The sequence below is a fragment of the Gnatocerus cornutus genome, chromosome 6 (assembly GCF_029298725.1).
Source record: "Gnatocerus cornutus isolate USDA-ARS CGAHR chromosome 6, icGnaCorn1.1, whole genome shotgun sequence".
Classification (NCBI taxonomy): Eukaryota; Metazoa; Arthropoda; class Insecta; order Coleoptera; family Tenebrionidae; genus Gnatocerus; species Gnatocerus cornutus.
Genome location: NC_142238.1, coordinates 10,356,760 through 10,369,647, shown reverse-complemented (window position 1 = coordinate 10,369,647; position 12,888 = coordinate 10,356,760). Strand labels below are relative to the sequence as shown.

The window sequence follows — 12,888 nt, the reverse complement described above, 5'->3', positions numbered from 1 at the left end:
AAGTGCAGTTTAGTGATAAGAGCGAAGGGGCATCAACGTTATTTTGATATCAGATTATGTCATGTAAGGTTATTGAAAAGTCATTACGTGTGGGATGTTCCTCGATCGATTTTGTATCTAATCCGCATGGAGTATTGGAGATTTCTACGCTTCTACGCTCTACTGCAGAATATCTGAATGCTCATATCTATATTCAGCTATAATGATGTAGTCCCTTGTTTACGATTTTTCTATAAAATTGGAGGCCGTCGTGCAAACAACAAAATATAACTTCTTGCACTGCTGCCAACATGACTAATTGTCTCCTTCGACAGATCGTTTAATCTTGAACAAATTTTGGATTGCTAACAAGGAAAACATTTTACTTTTCCGATTCAATTTTCCTTGTCGTAAATCATACTTTCCGCAATGTGGTTAAATCTTCTGTATTCACATTCAAATCCTTAAAATAAATCCGTTCGTAACTTTAAAAGCTTATGAAAGTTTAAAGTGAGACAAGTATTTCTTCGGGAGTGAAAAATTTTCCAACAAATGTTCTTCGGGAACTTAAAGTCTGCCGGGAAATACGCCGCTTGTGTGATGTTTGAATATGATATCGCGTTGTGGGAATCTATGAATAATGTCGGCATTATTTTCGAGGCGGATGTAATTTTATTAATTCAATAACAAGCAAGGGTAAAAGCATTGCAATTATATTTTTTAGAATTTCTCTATACTATGTTCATTTGGGAATCAAAAGCAAAACCACGGCAGCGATTTTTGCTTTAACAGGATTAATTGTTTCAACTAAAGGATGATAATGCTGAATATTTCCATTGTTATGCTGAACAACATTTTTTTTTAAAGTTGGCCGTAAATCGATTTTTGCTCCGGTGTTAAACTATACTAATTGCTGTAATGAAGGGATCAAAATTGAAAATAATGCTGGAATGCATGCGAACAATTCTATTGTTACGAGGAATAACACTAAACAGTGAAATTTGTTGGGAGCATCGAAAATAATTTTGTTTGTTCCAGAGGTGTTGTTTTTAAAAATAAATACGGAAAAAATACTATTCACAGGACCAGTTGACAAAATATAAAATTAAACTCTATGGTGGGTGATTCGCAATTTTATTGATTGCTTCCTGAGGCCAGCGCTCAAATTGAGTTTTTAAAATTATAATGTATTTTTAGATGAACGTTTTAACTACTCCAAATAAATAATTTTGAGTAATTGGGTCTATTTGTTAGTGACACGCTTTTACTGTAATTAACTAAATGCATTAATTTCCTAAAGCGATCGAGATAGAAAAATGACAAAGAAAAAACGGAAAAACCCACCGCCTGTTCCTTTTCCTCCATCTTACTTTATTACGGAGATTTATATTTTCTCTTTTTAGATCCTTGTCTCATCCTCCCTAAGAATTTATTTGATGTTCAAATACGTAGCTGTGTATACAAAAAAGATTGTGACTTTTTATAATTCCTTATTTAGTTGAATGTCGACACTGTAAAAGACTAATGCAATAAAAGAATTCTAACAAGAGAGATAAAAGTAAGCAGTATTGATTTAATTGATTGGGTCTCCTTTCGTGCTTTAATTCGCAGTTCATTTAATCTTTAGGATTGCGATTGAGGAGATATCCGGTATTTTTAAAAGGATAAATGATAGATGGTACAATCCGTATTGATGGATAATATAATCTTCAAGGAAGGAACGATCGCGATTTCGATGAAAACTGGTCTCTAAAATAATTTTTATCTTTGTTGGAACTTCGCGGTGTCTGTGAAGCAGAACGATTTTAAGATGAAGAAGCCACACCTCAATAAATACAGGATGAACCCAAATAAAATGTTTAGTATTTATATTATACATTTATGAGTCGTTTTAGGCAACACTGTTTAAAAATTGGACATTTCTAGTAATTAAGGGCTCTCTAAAGGACAAATGTTTATCTCATCATATTATATTGACCATAGGTTCGTAAGTTAACAATTTTAATTTCCTAGGTGAACCAGATGTGAATTAAATCGAAATAATCCAAAAGTTACATGAAGTTATTACGGAAAGTGATGAAATGTTGCCATCCAATAGACAATCCACAATGTCATTACGCGTAAATTCAGTTCCGCTTTTGATTACACGCTTTTTATAACTTTAGGTTCATTACAACATCTAAAGAAACCACTGGCAAATCGTTTCTCTACTACGATTATATTTTAAACTGAAACTGAAACAATAAAGTAATTTTTTGCAACTTGTTTAACATCGTTTTGAATCACAACAAATTTGGTCAGTACTTTAAAATCATTGTAAACCATTACACCGTTTCAGCTTTGTATTTCTTTCTGATTCACCCTCTATAATTTCTTAAAAAATTCAAACAACCGGATTTCTAAAACAACACTGACATAATTTCACGATCTTGACGCATCTGAAATTCATTCCAATATAAAATTTTCAAAACTAAATTTTTCACATTTTTTTTAACAAGTTAAACATGAATACTGGTAGCTAAAATTCGACAGGGTCGGAAAACTAAGTGAATCACACTGTACATGGCATAATAGATTTGTTAATAAAGATCGATCTAGATGCTTCCAAGAGTCTCGGGTTCACTTCGTATAGCTTCCACCCAATATTTCGATAACTTGTGGAATTTAACAGTGCGCTCTCAGAGCAATCTAGAAGCGAATGAGGTTAATGGAGTTGTGGAATAAAATCTATATGAGGAATATTAATAACTAATAACGGAATTCTGCCATCAAAGTGTAAATTTATTGCGTACTACTTCCCTATAAAGATGTAAAATTGCGATCTGAATGTAATATTGTTTTTATGCCTCACTCAATGATATATTAAACTATTAATAAAATTTCGTTATAATATTAATTTTAAACCGCAAATTAGAACAAGTGTTTATTTATCTCGCAGGATTGCACTGTACTACTACCGCCTCATGGTTTGGAGCAGTAGACAAATTTATTATTAACCCAGTCAGGTGGATCCAGCTAATACGAAATAATAAACGTTCTCTACGCCCGTATTATCCGCATTAAATGCGTTAGCCGGGATAAAGATAACCTTCGCTCCTAGACATAGAATAAGCACAAAGAGAACCCGACCGTCCTCTTGGCTTTTATGCCATTGCTTTCGCTTTCTCGACATATTGAGCCTTTTTTGTTGTACGTCTACGTAGATATATCATTCGATATAAATCACAAAACGCCGAATGTTAATACCACTTTGATTTCGTCGTGTTTACACACTCAAGTCAGTTTTCAAACATTGATTCTCCGCAACTTTAGATGTCTTAATTTACCGGAGGATAACAGCGGAAAAGGAGGTCGGGATCTCCGCTCTTTCTCACGATATTTCACTGCAGTGCTGTAATAAGGCTGTGGCAACACTCACGTTATCGACTTTGTAACGTTTGTATACAAAACGGTTGTAGACTTGTAAATATTTTGGGTTTCGTTGTATACAAAGGCAGTGATGGAATGCTGTTCCTTGGTGGATAAATTTTTATTCATTCAATTAAATAAATAAAGAAGAACAAATTGCTTTATTTCCGCAGTTTAAAGCATGGTCTCTTTTTTTATTGGCTTTCTCGTTCCGTTCCCTTTATGGCCGGAATTTATTTTATTTTTCAGTTGTTAACAGCTTTATCTCAAAATACGAGCGTTATTATGTTCCAGATTAATATTCCCTGTCCGTTTTTTCGCGGCTATTTCGGTATCGGCAATGGCTAATTTGTTTTGGGGAAAAATATAAGTGTGCAGTAAAAATTGGCCTTTCCAGGGCGTGCATCGTGAATACGAAATGACTCGGATCGGGTAATTTAGCTGCCGCAAATGCTCGTCTACTCCGCCAATTTATATAACGGCCAGTACGGTTGGTAATTATTTAACTGACTGTACCAATCAATTTCCCATTTTATGATGTTACTATCCTTTCTTAAATCTCAAAGCTTTCAGTTTTATACTATTTTAGGAAGGGTGTGTTTTATTTGCTCTTATCCAACGAAAACTTAGTTTTTCCAGGAGCAGGTGTAAGCATAAAACGCGACTACTTTATGGAATATTATATTAATATTACATCTTTGGGTGTTGGTGATTTTCAACGGGGTGTTGATGGGTCTGGCAACCTTCTTTTTTTAATTTCTCTGTTGCGAGTCTCTTCTCGGCGTAATCATGTTTTATTCATTGTCCCAGTGGCGTAGCATTTAAAATGGAAAATTAATCTTGACGGAACGTCAATATCGAACACTGCACTAGGAAAATTAAATTTCTCCCAATTATTTAAATCTATCACCGCTGGTAACGGATAAATGAAGTTACCATGGTGAGCAGAAAATGACATTCTTTTGACACGGAACATTTTTAAAATGTGCCTCTTCTACTCTTTTGTAATTGGCACAGTTTTAAGCCAGTCAGAAATTGTATTCGTCCCAAATTTAATTGTTAAAAATTTAAATTGAAATATTGAAAGTCTTAGGTTTAATTTTAAACATAAAAATCGGCCTTTCTCTGAATTACACTATTCTATACGCCATTTTTTCTGCAATGAGTTATATAGGTATCTGTAATGGATATACTTAAATTTTGATTAATAGATGGCTCCGCAAACAAGACAAATGTAACGCGCTCGCTGCGGGAAAAATAAGGTTTAGCAGAATAACAGGTTCTAATAAAATGTTTAGAAAGTTTTAATTTTGTGTTATTTTTGGTTTTTGTTCTGATTCTTTATTTGTCTGTGTTTGTCTCTTTTCTTCTCTTTTCTTTTTATTGGATGAATTTCTGACTTTGCACTAGTGGCCGCCGTCACTGGTTGAGTCCGTCCCTAATAATTTACGCTCCGGCATTAAAATATGCAAATATTCGTAAAAATATGCAAAGCAAGCGGCGCGAGCAAATTTTAATACACGAAATACAGCCGGAAAGTATTTGGTATAAAGAATAGCGTTCGCTATTTAGGCGCGTAAAAGGGCGTCGAGATGGAAGCATATCCGAGCTGTCAGCAGTCCCACATGCGAATTCTCGTTTATGACGTCACGCCGCATGACAATGGCTTTCCAGAGGCTTCTGAAATAAGAAGCCGCACAATGGAGAGCTATACAGGTTAGCGTCTCTGTGCGGTCTTTCCGGGGTCAACGAGGACACCTTATCAGTAAATTGTTTTGCGCAATATGATCTCAAAACACGACGCGTTTTCTGTGCGGCGTCGCGACGCTGCTTTTCTTGTCATTTATATTACAGACGCGATACATGATATGACAACGGAGGCATGAAGCACGAACTATTCAAGCAAGCTATGTTCCTGTGTACATAGAAAATGGATTAGCGGTTGTGACAGTTACACTGATTACCTGTGTCTAATCAGCCGCTATTGTCGTTACAAATATAACTGAATTGGCAGTTGACATTAATATTGTTTCTAATATCAAACAGATTGAACATTGTTTCGAAAGCTCGATCAATGCAGTTCGAAACAATGGATATAAATGTTTCACTCGACTGTTAAACGTTTTGGGCAAAATTGTCACTTCCAGGAAGTTTTTGCAAAGAGCAGTTTACATTTACCGCATTAATCAAGCAAATTGCCCCAACGTCCATCTAAAAAATGCCCCTGTTCCTGAATAAAATTTCGTACCAAACAAGAACCTTCCATCGTGACGAGATAACACCAGTAAAAACTCGAGACCATTCTCACGTTCAGGATAATCTAACTAAAAACTTGAGGCCATTACATTTCTGTTTTCTACTCACACGAAAAAGGTTTTTAGCTTAATTTTTGTCGAGTTCAATTATTTTAACAGCCCCGTTTCAGGAATAAAATAACGAAGACTCTTGAATTAATTATGGAAAATGAGCGTTTTCTACAGTTACACCGTTACGAGTTGGGGATCTTTCAGACGCTGTGATTTATTCACCTGGAGTAGAAGTGAGACTTTTATTTCGTAAGCTTTTTCGACAGCAAAAGCTGCTTCTGACTGAAACAATACGTGGCGATTTTTCCTAATGACTCGTCCAAAATGATGTAAATCAAAAGTTAAGAAAATTCTGTACAAAAGTTTCAAAACTTCCGCTATCTTTCGGCGAGTGCTTTTTCACTTTCTTTGTCTATAATGTTTAGTTGATAAAACATCTTCAATAAGTCTGGAGAGTAATAAACGCAGGCGACGCACTCGCAACTTTATGAATAGGTAAAATATTCTGACTTGGAGATAAACAAAGCGCGAAACATGAGGCTTAATTGTGCCCCGAGCTTTCGTAGATCACCGACGTTTTGTTAACTTTTTTTCATCTCAATCTCGTTAAAAGCTCTCGTATTTTTTCAATACGCTCGATTAAGCTTAGTGTCTTTTTTATTGTCGATATCTAATCTTACGTCTGTAATCATTCCAGATTGACTTTTAAAAACCAATCTACATCGACCTTTTACTTTTCTTTTTTCAGGTTGTTCAAGATACGACTGATTCCGGATAAGGACGTGTTCGCTGAAGACGTAACGTTTGAATCCACGAGGGGCCCGATTCATTTCGATTCGAATTTCGTTTATTCTGGGACTTTAGAAGGTAAAATTCTTATTTTTTGTTGCTGTTTTTTGCGTAACTATTGTTGATATAATTTGAAGAGTTTGGCCAAGTTTATAATGTAATGTTGCTCTTGGGGACCAGCAAACTTCCCAATCGGACTTTTTCCAATGGACACTGCAGCAATTACAAAGTTTTGGGAGCACTTAGCTTGAGACCATTTAATTGTTTTGGTGTTTGCAACTTAGGGCCGATTTCAAATATAAGTCGGTACGTGTTAATATGCCGCTCCCGCATCCAGTGGAATAAATTTTTCGGCTGGTAACGTCCGTCGGTTTATGTTATTTATCAACTTCATGCGATGTAAGTAAAATAGGTTCGTTTTCCGTCATCATGATGAAAAATGAAAGCATGTTGATACCATTTGTCGTCCGTTTCGCCATAAAATCCCTATTCATCGTCCGACAGTTCCTGCATTTTTCTCAAGGCTGGAAAAGCCAATTAAACCATTTTTAAATTTAATGGTGCGTTGCGAGAATCCCGCAGACACGAACCGATAAATCAAAACGCCCTTTCAGAGCGCTCATCACTGACGTAAGCGAAAATTTTCAGCTGATTATTCTGTTACGTGAATAATTAAGCATTATAATGATAGTCCGTCCGGACCGTGTTGGTAATTCCGTCGTCGTTCTTTTAATGAAAATGTTTTTCGCTCCGTTAAAACCGGTCCGATACAAAAGCCGAAATAAAATATTCATCTCAGAAACGGAATCGTTCACGGGAAGCAACTTAACCTGCAGAATTTCCACCAATTTCCCAATAATGAAGTTTCGACCAACTTCATCAAAAATCCTCATGTGACCTAGGTAAATAAAATTAGAAGGAAGAGAAATTTGTTTTAATTGTAAAAGGGTTGTGGAACAGGTCAAATCGATTTTCGCAGTATATGTTCAGTCGGTTTCTTTCTTCTTCTTAAGCTCACCATAATGCTATTCTTTTTTGCTGACGGTAAATTATCTTTGAAAGTTTCGTAAGCGAAACATGAAAATTTAAGGAGTTGAGGATCGTTCCCAAGACGATTCGCATAAAGCACAGTTTTATTTATTTTGTTTTAAGGAGCTGCACCAAGTAATTTGAAAAGCAAAAATCAAACTTCGTTAGCATTCCAGAACTAGAAGAAACCGAATTTGAACTTACCGCATGAATATTTAAATCCTATTTAGTTTAATCTGGTTGCAGTGCACTTCAGATATGAATAAAGTAAGCGTAAAGTAAATTTAGTATGTAAACAAAACGCTGTAATCTGAATATTATGCACTTTCCCGCAATGGTGGTTGAGTTAACCGAAGAAAATGACGTGTGCATTAAATTAAAACGAGACAAAGGTTTAATGTTTTCACTGAAATAACAACATGTAACAGCATGTAACAGCATGTAAGTCATTTCCCGGATCGTTCTAAGCCCATAAGAGATTACTCGTGCAATATTCCCTCCGCTTGGTGGCAGGAATTCCAAACATCTATACAACGGCGCCAGGAATGCGAAAGGACGACATAACAACAAAAACACGCCGATTCGATATGTTTCGCGCAGTAAAGGAGGCACGATATTGGATTGAAAATTTCAGCGTTTTTGAGGAAGAGAGCGGATTTGACGCTACTGAGACATCGACGATGAGAAACAACAAGGAAGTCTTAATCTAACCAACAACAGAAAGTGGGAGATACAAGCGCGGCGGGACGCTTCAGAAATATTTTCTAGGACGATAAATATATTTTAGTCTCAACAACAGACATTCTAGGTTGGTTTAAGGCATGCTTTGAAGAAACAAGAAGAAAGTGTTCGGTTAAGTTCTTAATTTAGTGGATCTTTGTTTTTGCACGAACACATTTGGTGGAGGCGCCAGGTTACCGTTTAAGTGAAAAATATTTTTTGTACTTTGTATTAAGTTACTTTTATAAGTTAGCATTTGACTGACACGTTGATGTGAGAATTTATGAATAACTTACTTTCTCAACTTTTTGAAGTCGCTTACATTATTTAGCAGCAGTTCTTAAACATTGTATTCGAATGACTCAAAAACTGTCTCTTTCAAATAAGATTAGGAAAATTTTGTACAATTAAGATGTCACGCACACGTCAAGATCTGATTATAAATTTAGCGCTGTTTTTTCTGGGCTAATATTTTATAAAATTCAACGTATTATTTGGTACGTTATTATTTAAGCAATGAATACAAATTGTAATACATATGAAGTAACTAAAACAGCGCTGAATACAAAGGAATGAGCATAATCAACACCAGTGTAAATACACATGACACGTAATTTAAACCCATGACATGCAAACGCAGCCGTCGCTTTATTATCGCCGCCACCGGCAGTTTAATAACACCGCCCTTCGAATCAAGGGTTTAAATTCTCTCCCCTTCTTCACCGAATTAAATATTCCAGACGTTGTAGACGAGCCTCGAATTTCAATCGTTCGGATTGTTACGTTATTTTAAAAAAATTCTTTTGTCATTAATTAGTATTTTATATCGAATTTCTGTTTACTTATTCTGTTTAATTTTCTGTTAACCCCATTGATGTTTGAGAGAGCTGCAGGCTTGTTTTGGTGGTGGAATCTACATAATAGGGTCGGACCGTGGAAATTATTGATATACTCGGAATGTGGATGGACATTTAACAGAGATTGGCAGGTTGTTGATTTGGGCTTTTTGCGCCACTGTAATGTATTTAAAGTACGAGGTATTACACTAAATAAACTAATCAATTTTCAATCCTCTAATTCTTTCCTGTTGGATAGAGTTTGTGATTCGATTTATCAAATATCACAATAAGAGTATTTCAAACTGTTTCATTCCATTGATGCAGAAACACATGAAGCATTTCGTTTGTGCATTGGTATTTATCAAAACAATTTCAATCCGCACTATTCACTCGCTTCATGTGCTATTTCTGATAGCCTGGTGAATAGAAATATTTCCATTGCTGTCTCCGGATGTACATTGTTCTATTTGAATGTCCGATTCGATAAACTGGATTAAGCATGACGCGACAAAAAGATTTGCCGTTTTAACATTTCGACTGTCGGTTTAAAAACTAAGCTTCCCGCTTGTTTAGGGAAAACGGGTCAAAAGTTAATGTCAACGCTACAGAGTCAGATAAATCAAACAGCTCCTGGCGATAGCTCCCAATGGTCTTAGTTTTTGCAAGTCGTCCGTAAGACCCCGGCAGTGTTTCTATATTAGCCGTGTCAGAACACTTACAAAAGTACACAAGGGTAACCTCATTGCACCCTCGGGTAAAACTTACATCAAACTCCACACTGTAGGAATATTTGCTAGCGTAAGTCAAACAAACGGACTGCAAATGTAACTACGATTACCATAATAATGTAAAGCTCAAGAAGTCACCAGGACTCTGGCAAAGTCTACACATTATTCATTTAAAAAGGCATTAGTTATGACATGACCTTTAGATGGTGTCAGAGTCAAAGTCATTCCTTATAATGCAACTGTGTTAGTATTGATTTTATCGGTTATTGGAAATTTTATTTATTGACTGTGCATCTGCATTACAATGCGTCTAAACTAAATTCCCAAGAACTAAGAGCGTGGACGGCGAAAGCTCTCTAATATTGGAAAGTTTTAAAAATGGAGACAGCGCCAGGAAGTGATATTTGGTCCTGTCTCCGAAACAATCAGTCGTTTATCCTCTTTACCTTTTTCTTTTCTTATTTTAACTGTACAAAACCTTAAAATATCCATATAAAAGTCCTGTTGAAACCCATCACAGTCGGTTTAATCCACATACCAAAATTCATTTTATTCAACCACGAAAATAAAACCAACTTTTTTGAGCAACGTCAGGTTTTTGTCTGGCTCGCAATTTTCTGAAGTTTTAAAAATAGCACGACTACAGAATGATGTAGCGTATTTGCAGAACGTCACCAATTCGTCAAGGAAAATGCATTGTGAGCTTTTAAAGTGGAAAAGCGGCGCGAAAAAAACAACTTTACATGTTAAGCAAGTGTTCTTTCTATACCCGAAAGCATTCTGCATTTATTACCAAACTTCCACCAACAAAGAGCAGGTACATAATTGGTTTTACATGGCTAGTATTTATTGTTCGACCAAGCAAGACCCATAATATGTTGCTATTAAATTCTGCGGATAATGTTATTTTCGGATCACTCAATTTAATGCTATTTACGAGCTTGGTTAAAAGCCACACTTCAAAGGGGCAAGGGTTATTATTGATGGAACTATGTGCAAACAATACTCTGAGCCGAAATTTACATTTTTCTCGTTTGAGGGCTTTAATCAGATATTTTGGAAAGATAAAAGTGACGGTGAATCGAGTAACGACGATTTAATAAAAACCGGCAATTTTTCATTCCATTCTTTTAAAATAAGGATACCAGCATTATGCAAACGGTGAAAGGCAATCGTAATTGAAGGTATTCTCCAGATAGGGGAAACGCGGCATTAAAATACAAGTGAATTTGAATATAAATGGGAACGTAATTTAAATTAAGTTTCTCATCATTTTGTAACGTATGTGAGCATATTCAAGGGACGAGAGAACACTCAACTAATCAAACTATGCTCGAGGATTTTTGATGGATAGCATAGAAAATTGAAGCAACTCAAAGCAAATAATAAAAATGTTTAGTCTGGCGCATCCACCAATTTTAAACTCTGCAGTTTTAAAAGATACTAATTTAATTGTATCTCTATCACGGAAGTTACCTGATAAAACATAAAAAGAGGATCAAATTGATTTTACTTCAGATTTTAGTGCAGCAGCAATGGGATTTAATCGTAATGTTGCAGTTTCATTTCCTGGAAATTGTCCAATATTTACGCTATGATAAAACCCATACAACCGGAAGCGTCGGTTCATTAGACTGCACGGTACCAGTAAAAATGTTACTATCTTAAACCGACCGTCTTCTCTACAATTAATTCCTCAAAATAAAGCTGAACATCACGCAAACACATTTCTTTTGGAGTAAAATTACAGATTACAATATCCTTCGAAATAAATTACGCTCCTGACGGCTTAATTCGAACTTTTCAAATAAATGCAAACATTTTCTCCGCAATTTTTTGCGCCAGTGACACGCAGTTTGACAAATAATGAAGCAATTCTTTCTGACAAAAAATTCTCGTTAAAGCTTTTTACGGGCAACTTTTTCCCCACAGGATCCTCCCGCTTTATACATGAATAATCGTCGGATCAATCAAGAGACTTATAGTAATTGAAAACTCGTGGAAGCAAATTGACAAATGCGGAATGTGGGGTTGTAAAACGCCACAAGCGGCTTTTTCTGGTAAAATAACGTTTTTTCCCAGATCTCAAACGCGGTTCTCTCATTAGTTTAAAGCGGGGAATTGATTTTTTGAGCTGCTCTTTAATAATGTACCGAAAACAGAAGAGTACTGGAGTGCACTCTCTGATGGAATTACCCACCGTTTTTGGGGTGGCATCAATTTTTAATGGAGTGACACAGGACGCAACAACGGTCGGGCAGAAGTTCAACATTTGTTTTGGGTTCCTATCAGTTTAGTTACAGGCAGAGATTGATTTGATTTGAATGGGATGTGGAATTGGTACTAATTTTATTTCGATAACACAATTCAGGCTTTTAATTAATTAAATTTGTCCCAAAATGATGTAACTTGGTACTGTGTGTTTTCTTTACATCGAATTTTTATGTTATCTGAGTAATTATTTAGGAAGGTCCCCTCGTGAATGCAAAACGACTTCAAGTGAACAAAGTGCGCTGAAACTTTCCCCCCTTATCCATTGTCACCGTTTTCCCTTTAGCCCCAGCATACCATTCAACCCTTCTAGATAAGTACAGATACACTTGTGCTGGAGAGCATTTAAATGGGGATAAATATTTCAATTTTGTTGTATTAGCAAAATCGGCTTAAGACTGATAAATAAACACACTTTTAAATTGCTTTTATCGGATCCTATCTTCTTTGCTTTTCTATCCATCTTTAATACATTTGCGCAATCCAAATTTGAATTTGAAGCCTCACCTCCGCACTTTGATAAATCGAATCGCCACCAGCGGAAGCGGATCTCCAACGGAAGTAAGGGATTCCGCTTGCGGTCCCTAAAGGACTTCATCCACTAAGGCCAGGACAAACTGATAGCTAATGCTTTATACAGAGAGTTTTTGCCGACGGTTATTTAGGCACTTTCCAAAATTGCTACGTTAATCGATTTCTGCATCAAAAGATTGGCTTCTGAATCGGTTGGTTTTTTTGCTTTAATTATCTATGATCTTTGATATATCCGAAGGAGACTGGAAATTGGATCTACTGAACCGAATAACTCGTGTAACATTC

At 35.9% G+C, this 12,888-nt stretch overlaps 1 protein-coding gene across 1 annotated transcript in view; it reads left to right on the top strand.

Annotated features, from left to right (window-relative positions):
• Kul (Kuzbanian-like) overlaps positions 1–12,888 on the top strand; it is a 67,444-nt gene that overhangs the window by 19,243 nt on the left and 35,313 nt on the right. The window contains exon 3 of the mRNA XM_088039298.1: positions 6,442–6,560. Within this exon, the coding sequence (XP_087895424.1) occupies positions 6,442–6,560 (119 nt within the window). The remainder of the gene's footprint in view (positions 1–6,441; positions 6,561–12,888) is intronic.